The sequence below is a fragment of the Salvelinus namaycush genome, chromosome 32 (genome assembly GCF_016432855.1).
Source record: "Salvelinus namaycush isolate Seneca chromosome 32, SaNama_1.0, whole genome shotgun sequence".
In the NCBI taxonomy this organism is placed as follows: domain Eukaryota; kingdom Metazoa; phylum Chordata; class Actinopteri; order Salmoniformes; family Salmonidae; genus Salvelinus; species Salvelinus namaycush.
In genome coordinates this window covers 3340912-3361210 of record NC_052338.1, presented here as the reverse complement: position 1 = coordinate 3361210, position 20299 = coordinate 3340912, and the positions used below count along the sequence as shown (strand labels likewise).

Here is a 20299-nt window from a genome sequence, read left to right as displayed (position 1 = left end):
GATACCAAATGCCATTCTATAGCCATTGAAGAAAGCAATATATAACCAAATAAAATGTGTGGAATCTGTCTATTTCAAAGACAGCAAGTGTGGTAACATAAGCTTTGACTTGCGTAAACACCATCCCTTTGATTCCATGTTTGTTCTTGCTACACAGTGGGAAATATACTGAGGGACCTTCCATGATAGAATTGTCAGATAAATTCTTTACAATAAAAATGTTCAAGAGAGGATGATGATTTGCGGAGGAGAGCATGGTCAGGATGGCGCGCGATGAAGTTGGTTATTTTCCCATCATGCCTCCCGCCAGGGGTCTCAGTAGTTGGGATGCACTAATGAGCCCGGTGTTATTAATCCTTGCAATGGGGTACATGAATTCACTCCTGAGCAAAGGCTTCAGCAGCCGCCTTGGCCCATAAAACCTGGAATGTATTCCTTTCATGTGCTATGCTGATTATCTACTCTGACAACAATATGGTAAGACTTCCATTCCCCTGTCGCGCAGCCCCTGGCCCCAGGCCATCCAAGGTCATCTCCGACACACTTGGACTTTTATGGGTGGTCAAGGAACATGCTGACAGGTCAGAACGGGAGCTCCTTTACGATTCGACCTAAACATCGGCCTCATTTGGAATTAGTTTATGTGTAGGTGCTGCATAAATCACATTTATTCTGTTTTCTACTTTCAAACGGCGTCCGCAGCTTTGGAGTCACTTTGGAAAAACCAACAAAACTTGAAGCCGTGCGGTTATGCCCGTTAAAATGATAGCGTTTGCGTTTTTATTGTTTGTTTTATCGAGTTTTTCTCGCCACATGCATGCAGTCATCTGTGAAACATAGCTGTAAAGTATGATGATCGGTTGTGAAATAATTCAGATAAACAGATTTTTTATTATATTCTTCTTGACTGTTTTGAAAAACAGTGTGCCTCTCTTTCAGGCTTGATTTATTCCCAGTGAGCAGAGACTAACTTCCACTTCCTTGCCTATTTCCCCCAACATAGATAGTAGATATACTACTTTTACTTATGGATTTATGATAATTTACTGATCATACTCTAACTGCTAAAAAGCACAGTTCGGTGGAGTTAGACTAACGAGGTGTTGACAGCTGTTTGCTGAGAAATAGAGAGCCTCGTCTTTAATACCGAGACACTGCCTAAAGCCAAGCCTACCGACTGTAAAGTTCCCCTTTACTCCATCAGTGTGACCTCAGCGGCATGGTCCTGTGCGCTTCTGCCCTCAGTGCCCTGAACTTCAACTCACTGCTATGATAGGGGCGGCAGATAGTCTAGTGTTTAAGAGTGTTGGGCCAGCAAATAAAAGGTCGCTGGTTCGAATCCCAGAGGCAAGGTTACAAAATCTGTATGTGTGCTCTTGAGCAAAGCACTTAAACATAATTGTTCCTGTAAGTTGCTCTGGTTTTCCTGGTGTTTGACACCATTCCATCCACCAGCCTCCTCTGGTGTCCAAATCATCAAATAGATGCCTCCTTTGAGTTTTTGGATACTCACAAGCTGTGTGTGTGTGTGTGTGTGTGTGTGTGTGTGTGTGTGTGTGTGTGTGTGTGTGTGTGTGTGTGTGTGTGTGTGTGTGTGTGTGTGTGTGTGTGTGTGTGTGTGTGTGTTTCAGGGAAAGAGAGAGAGTCAGGCTCCTTACAACAGAAAGTAAGCACAATGGTCTCAGTGCCTGTCGTAGTTCTAACACTTAGGATTTCTACAATACCAGGCTGGTTATCATTGCCTCATGTTCTGATTTGCTCTGTCCATTTTCCCCTGAAGCTTCCAAGACTGATAGTCAAGACAGCCCTTCGTGATTTCGCCCTAGTCTAAAAGCTAATTACTGATTTTGAGTTACCCTGTTTCACATAACCCTTTAGCCTCTCCAGTGTAATCATTTTAGAAGTTCCCCAGTAGGATTCACTGACAAAAAAAATCAGTTTGCAAACAATTTTAAAACATTTTTGTGGGAGTTAATAAAGATGCATACAAACATGGTCTGTTTTTTGCTTTCTTGAGTAAGTCAGCTCCAAAATGCAAGTGTTTCAGCCTAGCTCAGTGCTTTCTGTGGTGGTGGGGCAGCCATTGGACAAAACGGAGCGTAGGGATTGGTAATGTTCTCTAGTTGTGCCGTGATTCACTCAGTGTTCTGTCAGGCATGGGGACACTACGTCACCGCAAAATCTACAGGGAGAGCTCAAAAATTCAAGCCCCTTGGGTGCTGCCATAGATTTACATTAGAAGTGCCCATCCAAGAAGGTCATTGGGCACAGATAAAATGATGTCAAATCACGTTATATCTACTGTAGATTTGATTGGATTGATCATGTCAACATCATACTTTTAAAATCTTAGCTTGCAAGCAGTCATCATCATGAACCAAGTCAACAATCTACTGGCAAATCCTTTTCAATCCTTGTCATATGAAGAGAAATTATAGAGAAAACGTATCGGTGCTTATCAACCATTGGATACAAACATTTCACAACAAGTTGGCAATCGAAAATTCAACAATGAGTGGTTTGGAAGGAATCAGTGGCTAACTGCAAGAGTTGGATAGCAATCACTAGCCTGCTATTCAGTGGAGTGTATGGTCCAAGTCTGGGTTTAAGGGTATCTTTTCCAAGCTTAAAAAGATAAACATTCACAAGTTCCTAGTTGACTTGAAAGCACCATAAATCCAGAGAATGCCAGACAGTGATGACAAAATTTGCACACAAGAAGGACCGCCGCACCACCTTCCAATTCAAGTGAGTCCAAAAATGTCTTGTATGCTGCTGCATAAATGATAATAATTTGGTCTCTTCCCCTTTATAACTTAGCCTACTGTTCTGACTTGGTGGTGCACATGTAGCCTATAGCCTGTATTAGAGAAATGTAATCATCAAATATTGTAAGCGCTTTCATTGTCTGCTTATATGCCCCCTTTATTTATCCTACGGTTCTGACTTGGTGTAGAGGGAGAAAACTGTAAGAACGGCCCATGTTCTGAATTCTGCCGCTGTACATTTCAAAAGTGCTGAACAAATAGTTAGATTGACTACATCCGTCCTAGCTCGCTCAATGTCTTCATCGAAATTATGGATTGCCTCTTATCCGCTCGTCGTTCCCTTATTCCATAGTATGTACATCTCAATTGTCAGTAGAAACCACACTAGTTTAAGCAAGTCAGCCATATCAGCTATATTTTTTATAAAAAGGCAGTAAATGAGGCTGAATGAACTGTTTCGCTGTCAGACAAGGCTCTGCTGATATCCAGGTGTAGCTGTGGTAAGGAATCACTCCATGGTGCTGAGAAAGCTCTGCTATTGGGACAGCTTTATGTAGGCCCTAACAGTTTGTTTAGTGTTGTGGCTTTGCTGTAATTTTTTAGTTTGCCCCAACCAATATTTACACGTTAAAATCGCCACTGTCCCCATGTAATGTTAATGGGGAGCTAACATGGCTGCCGTAATATGTTTTAGTGTCATGCAAATGCATCATAATGCAGAAACCGCATTGGCCCAACTCTCTAAAAACATAGCTCTGGCTACAGCTAACTGTCTACTGTTTGCATTCAAAAGATGCATTCAGCACCGGCTTCTAGTTTCACCCATCCAAAGTGAGACTGCAGTGTAGAGATAGGATCAGATCCTCAGATCCTCAGAATGTTCTACAGCTGCACCAATGTTCTACAGCTGCACCAGACAGTCAATACATCTTGACTGTCTGCATCACAGCTTGGTATGGCAACTGCATGGCATCCGACCATAAGGTGCTACAGAGGGTAGTGCGCATGGCCCAGTATATCACTGTGGTCGAGCTCGCTGCCATCCCGGACCTCTATGCCAGGCAGCGTCAGAGAAAATTGTCAAAGATTCCAACCACCCAAGCCATAGACTGTTCTCTCTGCTACTACATGGCAAGCCAGTCTGGGACAAAAAGGCTCCTGAACAGCGTATACCCCCAAGCCATAAGGGGGTATACATTTTTTTCAAGATGGCGTGGCAGTCAGACGTCTATTTGTCTTGTCCCATCCCATGTATATATTGTTTTCTTCGTATGCATTTCGTAAATATTTTTTATCTCAATTTCCATCTACGGACTGAATATACTCTCCTGCAACCCGCCTCACCCAATGTGGTACGGACCTGCTATTTTACACTATTTTAGAACTGGAACCCCCATCAGAAGCCAGCCAGCTAACTAACTACTAGCTAGTAGTCAGTTAGCCACTGCTAGCGGTCATCACCGTTAACTCAGACATCAGCCAGCCTCAGCCCGGTCAATTCCTGCCAGTCTGCACAGCACGATATCAACCCAGAGCATATCGGACTGCTTTTTCTCTACCACATCCCCGATTCCGACCGCAAGCTCTGAACCTTTACGCCGGATCATCGCAGCTAGCTAGCTGCTATCCGAGTGGCTACTCCTGACTAACGTCTCTGTCCCGAAGCAAGCACCAGTTAGCCTGAAGCTAGCCTCGAGCTAGGCCCATCTCCCGGATATCCGAAGAGATCCTTCAGCCAATTCTTGGGCTACAATACCTATTTGGCCAATTGGCCTGGATCCTTTTACTGCCGACACGGACACAGCCCCGCCGATCCATCATGACTGGTCTACCGACGTAACCGTCCGAGGGGGTCTCAACAGGCTATTCTGTTACGATGTCGCCGAAGAACCATCTACTAGCCCCGGCCCGCTAGCTTTTCTGAACGCTGTGTCCCCTGCTTGTCTAGCGTAGTAGTGACTACCAAATGGCACCCTGACTCACCTATTGCTGCTCTTTTGATCCTACGATCACTCGGCTACACAGCGGATGCCCCCTGGACTGTTTCAACAACACGGTACCTCATTTTGTTTACCTGTCGGCCCCAGCCTCGAACTCAGGTCCTGTATGTACCTAACTAACACTCTCTGCCCATTCATTGCCATTTACCCGTTGTTGTCTTAGCTCTCCTGATCAACACCTGTGTTTGCTTTACGCCTCTCTCTAATGTTAATATGCCTTGTCTACTGCTGTCTTGGCTAGTTCTTACTGTTTTATTTCACTGTAGAGCCCTCAGTCCCACTCAAAATGCCTTAGATAGCTCTTTTGTCCTACCCCACACACATGCGGAGACCTCACCTGGCTTAACTGGTGCCTCCAGAGACGAAACCTCTATCATCGTCCCTCAACGCCTAGGTTTACCGCCACTGTACTCACATCCTACCATACCATTGTCTGTACATTATGCCCTGAATCTATTCTACCACCCCATAAATCTGCTCCTTTTATTCTCTGTCCCCAATGCACTAGACGACCAGTTCTTATAGCCTTTAGCCGTACCCTTATCCTACTCCTCCTCTGTTCCTCTGGTGATGTAGAGGTTAACCCAGGCCCTGTAGCCCCCAGCACCACTCCTATTCCCCAGGCGCTATCTTTTGTTGACTTCTGTAACCGTAAAAGCCTTGGTTTCATGCATGTTAACATCAGAAGCGTCCTCCCTAAGTTTGTTTTATTCACTGCTTTAGCACACTCCGCCAACCCTGATGTCCTAGCCGTGTCTAAATCCTGGCTTAGGAAGGCCACCAAAAATTCAGAAATGTCCATCCCCAACTACAACATTTTCTGCCAAGATAGAACTGCCAAAGGGGGTGGAGTTGCAATCTACTGCAGAGATAGCCTGTAGAGTTCTGTCATGCTATCCAGATCTGTGTCCAAACAGTTCGAGCTTCTATTTTTAAAAATCCACCTTTCCAGAAATAAGTCTCTCACTGTTGCCGCCTGTTATAGACCACCTTCCACCAACCAGGATCTCAGCGATCACTGCCTCATTGCCTGCGTCCGTAATTGGTCCGCGGTCAAACGAGCACCCCTCATCACTGTCAAACGCTCACTAAAACACTTCAGCGAGCAGACCTTTCTAATCAACCTGACCTGGATATCCTGGAAGGATATTGACTTCATTCCGTCAGTAGAGGATGCGTAGTTATTCTTTAAAAGTGCCTTCCTCAACATCTTAAATAAGCATGCCCCATTCAGAAAATGTAGAACTAAGAACAGATCTAGCCCTTGGTTCACTCCAGACTTGACTGCCCTTGACCAGCTTCCAGACTCACATTAAGCATCTCCAATCCAAAACTAAATCTAGAATCGGTTTCCTATTTCGCAACAAAGCATCCTTCACTCATGCCGCCAAACATACCCTCGTAAAACTGACTATCTTACCGATCCTTGACTTCGGCGATGTCATTTACAAAACACTCTACTCAGCAAATTGGATGTAGTCTAACACTGTGCCATCCGTTTTGTCACCAAACCCCCATATACTACCCACCACTGCAACCTGTATACTCTCCTTGTCTGGCCCTCGCTTCATATTCGTCGCCAAACCCACTGGCTCCAGGTCATCTATAAGTCTTTGCTAGGTAAAGCCCCGCCTTATCTCAGCTCACTGGTCACCATAGCAGCACCCACCCATAGCACGCACTCCAGCAGGTATATTTCACTGGTTATCCCCAAAGCCAACTTCCAGTTCTCTGCTGCCAATGACTGGAACGAATTGCAAAAATCCCTGAAGCTGGAGACTTATATCTCCCTCACTAACTTTAAGCATCAGCTGTCAGAGCAGCTTACCGATCATTGCACCTTTGCACAGCCCATCTGTAACTAGCCCACCCAACTACCTCATCCCCATACTGTTATTTATCTTTTGCTCCTTTGCACCCCAGTGCACCTCTATCACTCCAGTGTTTAATTGCTAAATTGTAATTATTTCGCCACTATGGCCTATTTATTGCCTTACCTCCCTAATCGTACTACATTTGCACACACTGTATATAGATTTTTCTATTGTGTTATTGACTGTACGTTTGTTTATCCCATGTGTAACTCTGTGTTGTTTGTGTCGCACTGCTTTGCTTTATCTTGACCAGGTCGCAGTTGTAAATGAGAACTTGTTCTCAACTGGCCTACCTTGTTAAATAAAAGGTGAAATTAAAAAAATAAGACCGCTGAACAGTTAATCAAATGGCTACCCTGACTATTTGAATTGACCCTCTTCATATTTGCACTGACTCTTGCACCGGCTCAATGCACACTCACTGGACTCTACCCACACACATACTACACTGACTCCAACTCACACACACACACACACACACACACACTTTCACAAACGCTGCTGCTACTCTGTTTATTATCTATCCTACATGCAATGTTCCCTCTAAGCTGCAAGGGTTCACACAGCACAGCTCCCCTCTGACTGCCAGTCAGAAGAAATATCAGCTAGCGCACTCAACTTTCTAGAGTTTTAAATTTTAGTTAACACTGTCAAAGTTACACTCTACTGTGGGAATTGTGATCGAATCATCGCAATATTAGCTACTTTCAATGTAACATACCAAAACAAAACGTATTATGCAAGACTTACTATGCAAAACTAACTGTGCAGGAGATTTTGTTGTAGGCATGACTCAGGCCTATACTCTCCACAGACCAGTGCGGCAAAGCCAATCAGAGCTGTAGTAGGCCTATATGCAAATAGACCATTGCCATATATAGATATGTGCCATTCATTTTGAACTGGACTGTGATTACAGCATGAGCGGTCACGAGTAGATGCGCTTGTTTTGAGATCAAAGCGAGAACTGCATGTAGCCACCTGTGCAGATTTGTTCATATTCTTTGCTAGTTAGTTAGTTATTATCCCAATTATAACTAATTTCTAGTAAACAATGCAGGAGTGGTTGCATCCTACATGAGCTCAAAATCTGTACATTTTTAGCCATCTTTGAAAAGCGAGTCAGGTAAAGAGCTTTTTTTGTCTAGCTATTTCCATGTTATAGGATACATTTTCCTCCATTGTTTTTGATGGTAGGCCACACTGGTAGGCCTACATTATGATCAAATAGCCACAGTAGCCTACTTGTCCACTGTTAAAACTGTAACTTAAAGTGGGGACAGCCTCAGTGTTCACAGTAAACGCACACCGGAAGTTGCACAGAGTTTGAGCTAGGCAGAGTTCCTCTGTCCAGTGTCTATGTTCTTTTGCTCATCTTAATCTTTTATTTTTATTGGCCAGTCTGAGATATGGCTTTTTCTTTGCAACTCTGCCTAGAAGGCCAGCATCCCGGTGTCGCCTCTTCACTGTTGACGTTGAGACTGGTGTTTTGCAGGTACTATTTAATGAAGCTGCCAGTTGAAGACGTGTGAGGCATCTGTTTCTCAAACTAGACACTCTAATGTACTTGTCCTCTTGCTCAGTTGTGCACCGGGGCCTCCCACTCCTCTTTCTATTCTGGTTAGAGCTAGTTTGCGCTGTTCTGTGAATGGAGTAGTACACAGCGTTGTACGAGATCTTCAGTTTCTTGGCAATTTCTCACATGGAATAGCCTTCATTTCTCAGAACAAGAATAGACGGATGAGTTTCAGAAGAAAGTTCTTTGTTTCTGCCCATTTTGATCCTGTAATCGAACCCACAAACGCTGACGCTTCAGATACTCAACTAGTCTAAGAAGGCCAGTTTCATTACTTCTTTAATCAGGACAACAGTTTTCAGCTGTGCTAACATAATTGCAAAATGGTTTTCTAATAATCAATTAGCCTTTTAAAATGATAAACTTGGATTAGCTAACAACATGCCATACGAACACAGGAGTGATGGTTGCTGATAATGGGTTGCTGTACGCCTATGTAGATATTCCATTAAAAATCAGCCGTTTCCAGCTACAATAGTCATTTACAACATTAACTATGTCTACACTGTATTTCTGATCAATTTGATGTTATTTTAATGGCCAAAAGATGTGCTTTTCTTTAAAAAACAAGGACATTTCTAAGTGACCCCAAACTTTTGAACAGTAGTTTATATATATATAGTTGAAGTCGGATGTTTACATACACCTTAGCCAAATACATTTAAACTCAGTTTTTTACAATTCCTGACATTTAATCCGAGTAAAAATTCCCTGTCTAAGGTCACTTAGGATCACCCCTTTATTTTAAGAATGTGAAATGTCAGAATAATAGTAGCGAGAATGATTTAATTCAGCTTTTATTTATTTAATCACATTCCCAGTGGGTCAGAAGTTTACATACACTCAATTAGTATTTTGTAGCATTGCCTTTAAATTGTTTAACTTGGGTCAAATGTTCCGGGTAGCCTTCCACTAGCTTCCCACAAGAGGTTGGGTGAATTTTGGCCCATTCCACTTGACCGAGCTGGTGTAACTGAGCCAGGTTTATAGGCCTCCTTGCTCGCACACGCTTTTTCAATTCTGCCCACAAATTTTCTATAAGATTGAGGTCAGAGCCTTGTGATGGCCACTCCAATACCTTGACTTTGTTGTCCTTAAGCCATTTCGCCACAACTTTGGAAGTATGCTTTGGGTTATTGTCCATTTGGAAGACCCATTTGCGACCAAGCTTTAACTTCCTGACTGATGTGTTGAGATGTTGCTTCAATATATCCACATAATTTCCCCTCCATATGATGCCATCTATTTGTGAAGTGCACCAGTCCATCCTGCAGAAAAGCACCCCCACAACATGATGCTGCCACCCTCATGCTTCACGGTTGGAATGGTGTTCTTCGGCTTGCAAGCCTCCTCTTTTTCCTCCAAACATAACGATGGTCATTATGGCCAAACAGTTCTATTTTTGTTTCATCAGACAAGAGGACATTTCTCCAAAAGGTACAATCTTGGTCCCAATGTGCAGTTGCAAACCGTAGTCTGGCTTTTTTATGGCGGTTTTGGAGCAGTGGCTTCTTCCTTGCTGAGCGGCCTTTCAGGTTATGTCGATATAGGACTCGTTTTACTGTGGATATAAATACTTTTGGAACTGCCTTCCTCCAGCATTTTCACAAGGTCCTTTGCTGTTGTTCTGGGATTGGTTTGCCCTTTTCGCACCAAAGTACGTTCATCTATAGGAGACAGAATGCGTCTCCTTCCTGAGCGGTATGACGGCTACCTGGTCCCATGGTGTTTATACTTGCGTACTATTGTTTGTACAGATGAATGTGGTACCTTCAGGCGTTTGGAAATTGCTCCCAAGAATGAACCAGAGGTCTTGGCTGATTTCTTTTGATTTTCCCATGATGTCAAGCAAAGAGGCACTGAGTTTGAAAGTAGGCCTTGAAATACATCCACAGGTATACCCCCAATTGACTCAAATTATGTCAATTAGCCTATCCGAAGCTTCTAAAGCCATGACATCATTTTCTGGAATTTTCCAAGCTGTTTAAAGGCACAGTCAACTTAGTGTATGTAAACTTCTGACCAACTGGAATTGTGATACAGTGAATTATAAGTGAAATAATCTGTCTGTAAACAATTGTTAGAAAAATTACTTGTCTCATGCACAAAGTAGATGTCCTAACCGACTTGCCAAAACTATAGTTTGTTAACAAGAAAGTTGTGGAATGGTTGAAAAACTAGTTTTAATGACTCCAACCTAAGTGTATGTAAACTTCCGACTTCAACTGTATATACAGTTGAACGCCTGAAGGTACCACGTTCATCTGTACAAACAATAGCGCGCAAGTATAAACACCATGGGACCATGTAGCCGTCATACCACTCAGGAAGGAGACGCGTTCTGTCTCCTAGAGATGAACGTACTTTGGTGCGAAAAGTGCAACTCAATCCCAGAACAACAGCAAAGGACCTTTGCTGTTTTCTTTCCGACTTGCAGTCCGTAAATGTCGGGAAACATCAATTTGTAGGTAGGTCATGTAACTGTTTGTTACATGCAATATGCTTTGTGAACTTCACTGGACAGACGTTGCTCTCTGGTTTTGTGATGAAACAAACGTGTGTTGAATTTATTCTGCCACTGTGTGACTGTTTTCTTGCTGTCTCTGGCTTATATAGAGCCCCACAGTGGAGGTGTCATAATACCCATAAACCCTAGCGGTCAAACAGGGAAATGGTTCCAATAGTTTTTCCACTATTCCTTTTCCCATAGGGAACCACTTGAAGTAAAGGCTGTGTTTTGTGTATCCTTACCCTGACATGACGTTTCGATAACCATGTAAATCTTTCTCAGACAAGGTGACTTTTATCAATATATGGGTCTCTATTTACTCAGAATCGAAAATGCTAATTAGTATCAAAGTAGACATGTAAGACTACAAATCCCTGCAAGCTTTGCACTTCATCTCTAGCTGACACCTTTGCTAACATGTATTGTGTCAATTTAAAACTTGCACAAGACAGTGCACAGAATTGTCCATTTAAAGAAATGTAGCCAATTTATTCATTACTACATTTAGCTAACATTAGATAGTTAATCCAGAGATTCCTACCTTTGCCTCGATTCGGCAGTCTCGTCCTGATGATCATGGCATTTTCTAGTTCTTTATGATATGCTAATTTGCTGCAAATGTGGTTATCATTTTTGGGGGGTCAATACAGGTGAATATATTGATAAAAGTTACTTTGTCCTAGAGAGATTAAAACGTCACGCCAGGGTAAGCCTCTACGAAACACAGGCCTTATTTTAAGTGTTTCTAGAATCCTCTATGGGAAAAATGTATGATTGGAACCATTTCCCATTTTATGGGTATTATGACTCATACTGTGCTACTCTATATCAACCACTGGGCACAGAAGTCAGTTCAATCTTTTGATGTCCGTTTGATTGAGTTGTCAACCAAAGTGAATTCAACAAAACATTTCACCATTTCATTGGATTTGGGTTAAAAGTTGGGAGAAAAAAATATGAAATGCCCTTATGTTGATTACTTTTTGCAAATCCATTTAGTTTTCCATGTTGAATCAACGTCATCACGTTGATTTTTTGGGTTGAAATTACTTGGAAACAACGTTGATTCAACCGGGTTTTGCCCAGTGGGCACGGTGGCATATGAACTAAATTATTAAAGAGTAAACAACGCAATTACCACAACACATAGGTTGTAATATACTTTTTTCCCCCTGGTTTGGCTTCCCCCGTGTTTTTTACCCACGCGCTGCTAGTGCATTGCAGTAAATGTCTGAAAGGAGACATAAGCATGTTAGGTAAATGGTATTGCCCAATTTCAGCATTGGAATTATAGTAGCCTGATGTTATTTCTGTTTGCTCTGCACAATCACTAAAGAACGCTGTCCCAGATAGTCCCAACGTGAAACAAGGCGGTTGCTGCTCAACACTAGGTTAATTCTCACATCTCTACAATACTTCACAGTGAGCAGTGAGCATAATCGAGTAGCTTGTATGCCTAAACCTTTTTTCTGGTGATGTTAGTTTTAGTTAGGGGATACATTTCATAACAGATATATAATTCCTATCCCTTTTATTTGTGTATGTTTGTGGAATAGCCTACTATTAACCTATTTAAACCAATTCGTTTCTAAAAGAAATGGAACATAATGTCTACTCAAACATAAGATTGTTTATGTTATCTTTAGCAGACCGCCAAATAAAAATGACAAATGTAAAAGCTACGTTTGCGTCAACTTTTGAATGTGTAATAGTGGCCAATGGGCTTTATGGGTGTCAACGCGAAGTGGCAGTGTAGTGTTTTTCTTCTTGGGGCACGCAGGCATCGTCTGCCAAGCCTCTATACATGTACTCGTCGTATTCTGAATAAGGAATTTAGATAACGCTGTGGCTCTTTCCCGAGCTGTCTCTTCGTTATACATCACCGGTTACCTCAGACGGAAAAATAATTGGCCGTTTTCCTTTTCTTGGAGAAGAGCAACCCTGTGGGATTTGTATCCGCATATCCCTTTCATATAGCATAACCGTTTGATTATGAGGACACGATCAGATGTTACATTAAATTAAAATATATATTTTTTTAAATCTAAGAGTTATGATTATATTACAATTAAAATAAAATACAAAAAATCTATCAACATCAGTTTATTTAAATATAGGTTTAGGCTATTTGATTACATGTAGGCTAATCATCTTGCTATCCCATTCAATTAAACCATTCCCAAAAGTAGGCCTTGCCTGGGCTACATATTATTTGCTTGATTGAGAGCCATGATTGTTTAGACTATTTTCCCTTTAATTATAGGTTATTCAATTGATGGTCATTTATGAATATATGTTTCACGAGTAGCCTTTTTGTGAGATTAATAACAAACTAATCTTAAAAATTGATTATTTATTTTAATTGTGTAAACCACAGACCTCACAGGTAACACTTTCACTTTTTTCATCGTTTCCTGTAAACAGGCTCACTGTCACTTCACATAATTGGTGCTGCAAACAAACGTGTCACTTCAGAAAGAACAGATGAGGACTGGAAGACAGATGAGGACTGGCTGATGTCGCGTGCGTAATGATGTAAATAAAGTAAGGTGTATTATTATTTCACATCATTTTAACGTCTTATAATTTGACTCCAACATGCACAATTTCCTCGTATTCGAAGATAGATTTTTCAATGGCAGGCATTTCCATTTGACATACAAAAGAGTTCTCAACAGAGAAAACAACAAATAATGAGTTGATATGCATGGGGAGCCTAAATGTGACGTTTAGCGCACGTGCCGACTGATTATACGCTGCTCGGAATTGTTTGTGGGAAAAATCGACTAACTGCAAGAGGTTTGTTGTTGTAACTTGCAAAGGGTACGAATTCGTACATACAATATAGCCCCGCTGAATGCGTAAAGTAACAAAATAATCCGTAATAGTTTAAATCCAAGTTTTTTTTACAACATTTTAACAAGAGTAAAATATGTTAATTGTGTAGATATTCCTATAAGAAAACCAATGGTCCAACCCTCATGTCTCCATCACAATCCGATCAAACGTTATTGGAGTGTTTACCCTTGTAGGATGGCCAGAATTCGGGTGACTAAATTAATGGAGGCCAGAGGGGAAAAAAGTGGTCAAAAATCTGGAAAAATTGCATCGTGTCAGAGCCTTAATTCTTGCACAGAATCTAGCCTATTTGTTACTTGACAGGCTCATTTTCCCATTTAACTCATCTTTCTTCTCGAATCCACAGTATAGAGGTAAGATGGATATCGCGTTTGAGACATGACATGTAGTATTTTCATATTTTAGTATACGCTTTTCATATTAATTCGACATTCCTGTTTTCTCGAAGAATTCTTAAAAAAAAAAAACAAGCCTAGGCCCATCTCTGAAATCTCAACTGAGTACTTACTGAGCCTAGTTTTTTATTTCCAACATCTTTTACATGTAATTCAACTCGTCATGTTAATTTTGCGACACGCGTAAACAACTTTGAAGTTGACGACCACAAAGTAATTTTCTCCAGTTGTTACGAGAAACGTGCACCGCTATGTCAACAGAGCTTGGTGCTTATTATCGGATGCATTATATTAAATCCGACCTTTGACAGAACGCTAATGATATGTTAGAGAGAGACCGTACCGAACGATTCAGAACATGAATAATCATCTCTTCATACTATATTTAATAACCAAAGCGCGTTTTCACCCACTCTGGTCAGTGGGTGAACACCCTGTGTGTGGATATCGCCCAATTACTTCGCTATGTTTACGGGAAGAAACTGATTTTCTCGTCCTTCAGGCATACTTTAATCAAACTGTAAAATGTTCAGCAAAAGTTGATGCATATAGGCTAATTGCTTTTATCCATAATATTCCCAAACATTGCGCATAACTAACAATTTAGCAAATTCAATGTCATAGGCCTGTAGAATAGCCTAAATCATTATCAGAATATCTAAAAAGTGACTTCGTTATAGGCTACCCAAAGTCAGTGCAAATGTACAATGGATTTAAAATGGTTAGCCAAATGTCAATTATGGTAGCCTATGTCTAATTGAATTAAAATCAGTGAGTTGAACCAATGGGCATGGGAAGGGCTGTAGCCTATTCCACGGATCCCCAAAAGCTCCTCCCCTGATGCTTGCCGTGAGTTGGGTGTGTGAATAAGGCGATCTTATAAGAGCCCTTGAACAATTCGTGAGCAGATCATAATCATATAGTGAGCGTAAATTCGTAGGTGCAACTGAGAAGGTCAACATTAGTTAGCAGAGGAGTGGTGAGCCGCACACAGAGGACTCATACCAGGGCGCAGTGGTGTAGCGTCTTGATGGTTGTAGCCAAATTTTGGATCCTTTAAATTTTTGTAGTGTTTGCTATTTCAAAAATAATGCAGCTGGAGAATATTCTTCCCAGCGCATCAACCATCAACTTACCCAATACTTTTTATAACCTATCGTCGTCAGATAGTGCAAATAATAGCCCGGGGCCATTGCAGATCGAATATCAAGAAGTTGACCGGACGGAATCCGAACCAAGTAACGGTCCCAATAAATATTTGAGCGGAGTGGGGAACGCCATGATGGGTGAGGGAGAGGGCAATGCCTTCACCGGGACTAAAGCTGCCCCAGACGGAAGAAAAAGCTCACCGGTCCTCGGTGAAGACGACCAGTCCACTGGCCGGCGGTACCACATAGATGAACTTGGCTCTGACAGATACTTTATCTCGTCCTCACAGACGAGCTCCGATGTGGCAAATCAGTGTTCCCTCTTTCCATACGCAGGACAAACTGGGACAATGTACAGCGGGTCAAATGGATCCAGGTATTCCTCCCTTCATTACGGATCGGTCCTGCCACCGGCAGGCTTTTCATCCTCCGTGTGCCCTAGCCGGAGTCAGTTTGGCAGTAGCTACCAATTCGGCCAGGGTCCAGGTTGCCTGTACCCCTCCTATCCGGGAACGGGTTCAGGTATCGGTTCCATGGCTCTCCCGGGGTCCACACCGGGAACGAGGGCTCAAGTTTATCTCTGCAACCGGCCCCTGTGGCTCAAGTTTCACCGATTCCAGACGGAGATGATCATCACGAAACAGGGCAGGTGAGCAGAGACGTTGGAGACAAGTTGACGGAATGTCATGTTTGATGATGGTTACCTTACTAAATATCCGCCCATCTGATGTTCCAAAAGTCGTTTATATTTCGGTGTCATATTTGCATATTTTGACAAATGTTATTCGCACCATTTTTATGAATAGCCATACATGCCGAATTGAACATATTTAATTGTGTATTTGTAAATTATTATGTAGTCTATACAAACGTTTAAGACGTTTTTTTTCGTGCAGGCATAGCCTAAGTGAGGAAAAGTGTCAAATATTGATTAGTTCATGCCATGACCTAACCTTACGAATTCTCTTGACTGCAACGACTCCTTCTGATAATTTTCGTTTGAGTAAACACTTGAAATTGAACAATTTGTCACAATTATATTTTCTTTCAGGCGGATGTTTCCATTTCTCAGTTTCAACATCACTGGACTTAACTTGACGGCGCATTATAACGTGTTTGTTGAGGTCGTGTTGGCCGATCCAAATCACTGGCGATTTCAAGGAGGAAAGTGGGTTACTTGTGGGAAAGCAGACAACAACATGCAAGGTGAGACTAATATGAAATGCGCCTGTAATGTAGGCTACCTATTTAGAGGGATATTTTCAAAATAAGTTCTCTACAGGCCTACAGAAGCACATTTCAATTAACGGAAATTAAATTAAATTTCGATGACGCATAACCTGTCAATTAGGAACGTTTCGTTAATGTCAATACACATTTACCTAACATTTACACCCAATTAACTGGGTATTTATGCTGTGCTGCTGGTCGTTTCCAACCACACCATCACTTTACCTATAAATATTTTTTTGTTGGTTGATTATACCCATTTTAAAAGAATGGACAACCATTCAAACATTGTTAGCTGGTAACATTGGTCTATAATGTGCTTGACCCGTTTCCAGTTTTCCTGGTAAACGGATTAAATTATTATTAGTCATCTTTTTTTTCTCCATATGGTGTAAAATGGCTTACCAATGAGGTTTAATAACATGAAAATAGTAAACTTCAATCTTCCATTTTCTCCCAAAATGTTTTTTACCTGTGCAATTGAACCATATTTACATATTAGCCTAATAGCTCCAGTTTCACATCTGATTGCTTTTGAAAATTGAAATCCTGAGCATGTGATTCCATAGTAGTAAATTGGCAAATTGCTGGTCTTTTTGGAAATGTATAGAGTTAGACACATGTAACAGAAGTTCAAATTAAGAAATGGGGAAAATATCAGTGTTATTCCTTATATTTTTGTTTTGCATTTGTGCTGCATTGTACTTTAATATTTTTATGTTCTATGTCCCACAATTTATTCAATCACAGGTAACAAGATGTATGTTCATCCTGAATCCCCGAACACTGGAGCTCATTGGATGAGGCAAGAGATCTCCTTCGGCAAACTGAAGCTGACCAACAACAAAGGGGCAAACAATAACAACACACAGGTGAGGCCTACACTGCAATTTATTCATTTGGACTCAAATATCTTTGGCTAGTTTTAAAAAGTGGTCTTTGGTGTTCTAGATCACAAATCAGTCCAAAAGCATATTTTTTATTTATTTTGACAGTGCTATTGGCAAAAATCTCCAAAGTAATTGGTGACGTGACAAATAACTGACCACATTAACTGTTTTGAAAGCATGAAAAACCCAAGCACTAACTTTGAATTCACCTTTTTTTTTTTGTAGATGATTGTCTTGCAGTCTCTGCACAAATACCAGCCTCGGCTGCACATCGTGGAGGTCACCGAAGAGGGAGTGGAGGACATAGGCAGTGATGCCAAGACACAGACCTTCACTTTCCCAGAGAACCAGTTCATTGCAGTCACTGCCTACCAGAACACAGATGTACGATACCCACTACTATCAATCTAGATAAATCTTAAGAATTCTTAAGTTTCTGCACTGAGTACACAAAACATTAAGAACACCTGCCATAGACTGACCAGGGGAAAGCTACTATCCCTTGTTGATGTCACTTGTTAAATCCAATTCAATCAATGTAGATGAAGGGAAGGAGATGGGTTAAATAATTATTTAAGTCTTGAGACACAATTGAGACATGGATTGTGTATGTGTGTCATACAGAGGGTGAATGGGCAACACAAAAGATATAAGTCCCTTTGAACAGGGTATGGTAGTAGGAGCCAGGCGCACCGGTTTGTGTCAAGAACTGCAACGTTGCTGGGTTTTTCACAAGTTTCCCATGTGTATCAATAATTGTCCGCCACCCAAAGGACATCCAACCAACTTAACTGTGGGAAGCATTGGGGTCAACATGAGCCAGCATCCCTGTGGAATGCTTTCAACACCATAGAGTCCATATCCCCAAGGAATTGAGGACATTCTGAGGGAAAGGGGTGGCGCTAACTCAACATTAGGAAGGTGTTCCTAGTGTTTGGTATACTCTGTGAATATTGACTGTCTATAAAATAAGTTGTCAACACTTCTGACCATGGCTTGAACATCGATCTCTCCTTTCCAGATCACACAGCTTAAAATCGACCACAACCCCTTTGCTAAAGGCTTCAGAGACAACTATGACTCGTAAGTGACAATGACTTCCTTTTTTGCATGTGGTATTGTGGCCATTTTTTTCTGCTCTGCTACTTTTAGTCTCTAGTGTGAACTTGTTTTTCTTTTGCAAACAACTCATCCTTGGACCTTTTGTCTCTCTTCCACAGGATGTACACAGCCCCAGAGGGTGACAGGCTGACCCCATCCCCGACAGCCTCCCCTCGCTCTCACCAGATTGTGCCGGGTGCCCGCTATGCCATGCAGCCCTTCTTCCAGGACCAGTTTGTCAACAACCTGCCACAGAACCGCTTCTACACTGGGGAGCGGGCTGTGCCCCAGACAAACAGTCTCCTCTCCCCACAGGCTGAGGATGCCGGGGCCAGCTCGGCTCAGCGCTGGTTCGTCACCCCAGTCCAGCAGTCGGGCTCCAACAAGCTTGACCTATCCTACGACCAGGACTACTCAGCTAGCAGTCTGCTGTCCTACGGCATCAAGCCCCTGCCCCTCCAGACCTCCCACGCCCTCAGCTACTACCCCGACTCGGCCTTCGCCTCAATGGCAGCCGGCTGGGGCACCAGAAGCACTTACCAGAGAAAGATGACCACAGGCCTGCCCTGGTCCCCTCGGCCCAGCCCCCCAGCCTTCACAGACGACCAACTGGCTGTTAGCAAAGACAAGCTGCCCGAGGAGAGCACCGCAGCCTCCACTTGGGTAGAGACGTCCCACTCGCTGAAATCTGTGGACTCTACCGATTCGGGCGTGTACTCCATGGTCTGCAAGAGACGCCGTATGTCACCTGGTGGGTCGAGCACGGAGAACTCCCCCACCATCAAGTGTGAGAACTTGACCACAACGGAAGAGTACAACAAAGACAACCCCAAAGGCATGGGCTACTATGCCTTTTACACGAGCCCCTAAAGACTACTAAAATCGTATTCTTTTTGTTTTAAATTGAGTGCCCACTTTTTTTTTTTTAAATACCCTTTTATTTAAAGGTGCCGAAGCTTTGTGCTCCCAAGCAAGCTGCACAAATTACGAACACACATGCATTGTGACAAGTTTTAAAGCATGTCCCCAGTTGATTTAATTTTTTACTCATGTGATTTTATTTAAGGTCATTTTGTTGTACAGTATTTGTGCACTTTAGTATGTGATGTATCTTGTACAAACTGTCTTCATGGAGGTGTTATGAAATGGCTAATAAAAACAAGCTTTTCATAAACAATGTCCCACTTTGCAAATTGTCTCGTTTCTTATCAACAATATATATTTACTTAAGGACGACTCCGTGAAATTACATTGCCAATCGCAGCCACTGAGATGTGAGTCTTCGCCCTCATACAGTCACACATAGTATCTGCGCATGTGCCAGGGCTCAAACAGCGGAGAAGTTGAGCCTCTTGAACGTTCTTAATCGTTGCGCAAATCAAATAAACGTTTACAGTTTAGCAGATGTTATAGTAACATAAGCATTTCGCTGCACTCACTATCTCCTAACAAAACAGCATTATGTAGAACAGTACAAAAAAGTTAAGTCAGAACTAATCCAATTAAAAAAATTAATAACACTAACAGTAATCCAAATGCAATCCATACACTGGATGAAATTACACTATTTACTAAGAGTGATCTGTACAGCGAGCTAAGTCAAGAATCCTGTATATAAATAAATGCAATGTACAGTATTAGAATGAGCTATGTCAAGAATACAATATTTAATCATGGTAAAATAGAATTGCAGGAAATTAGCTATTGAATGAGTCCAGAATATGTATGTGTATAGTAATTGATTAAAATGTTCAATTACTATGTACATAGGTCAGCAGTCTCTAACGTGCTGGGTAGTGACAGTGTCTGAAATTCAGGGCAGGGTACTGGGCGGAGGCTGGCTAGTGGTGACTGTTTAACAGTCTGATGGCCTGGAGATAGCTGTTTTTCAGTCTCTCGGTCCCAGCTTTGATACACTTGTACCGTCTCCGCCTTCTGGATGGTAGTGG

The 20299-nt window shown here is 42.0% G+C and overlaps 1 protein-coding gene across 1 annotated transcript; it reads left to right on the top strand.

The window, feature by feature from the left end:
- The first annotated feature begins 14892 nt into the window (after positions 1–14892).
- LOC120026975 (eomesodermin-like) lies at positions 14893–19531 on the top strand. The gene is made up of 6 exons (XM_038971792.1): positions 14893–15778; positions 16181–16335; positions 17110–17231; positions 17475–17633; positions 18271–18332; positions 18470–19531. Exons 1-6 carry the CDS (start codon positions 15072–15074, stop codon positions 19218–19220), a joined length of 1956 nt encoding a protein of 651 aa, XP_038827720.1. The 5' UTR covers positions 14893–15071; the 3' UTR covers positions 19221–19531.
- The last annotated feature ends 768 nt before the right edge of the window (positions 19532–20299 follow it).

Excerpts from the sequence above, each read along its gene's own strand:
- LOC120026975 (XM_038971792.1), top strand. The coding sequence starts at position 15,072 with ATGCAGCTGGAGAATATTCTTCCCAGCGCATCAACCATCAACTTACCC. Across the intron at positions 17,232-17,474 it reads CAAACAATAACAACACACAG|ATGATTGTCTTGCAGTCTCT; the intron begins GTGAGGCCTACA and ends TTTTTTTTGTAG. Across the intron at positions 18,333-18,469 it reads TTCAGAGACAACTATGACTC|GATGTACACAGCCCCAGAGG; the intron begins GTAAGTGACAAT and ends TCTCTTCCACAG.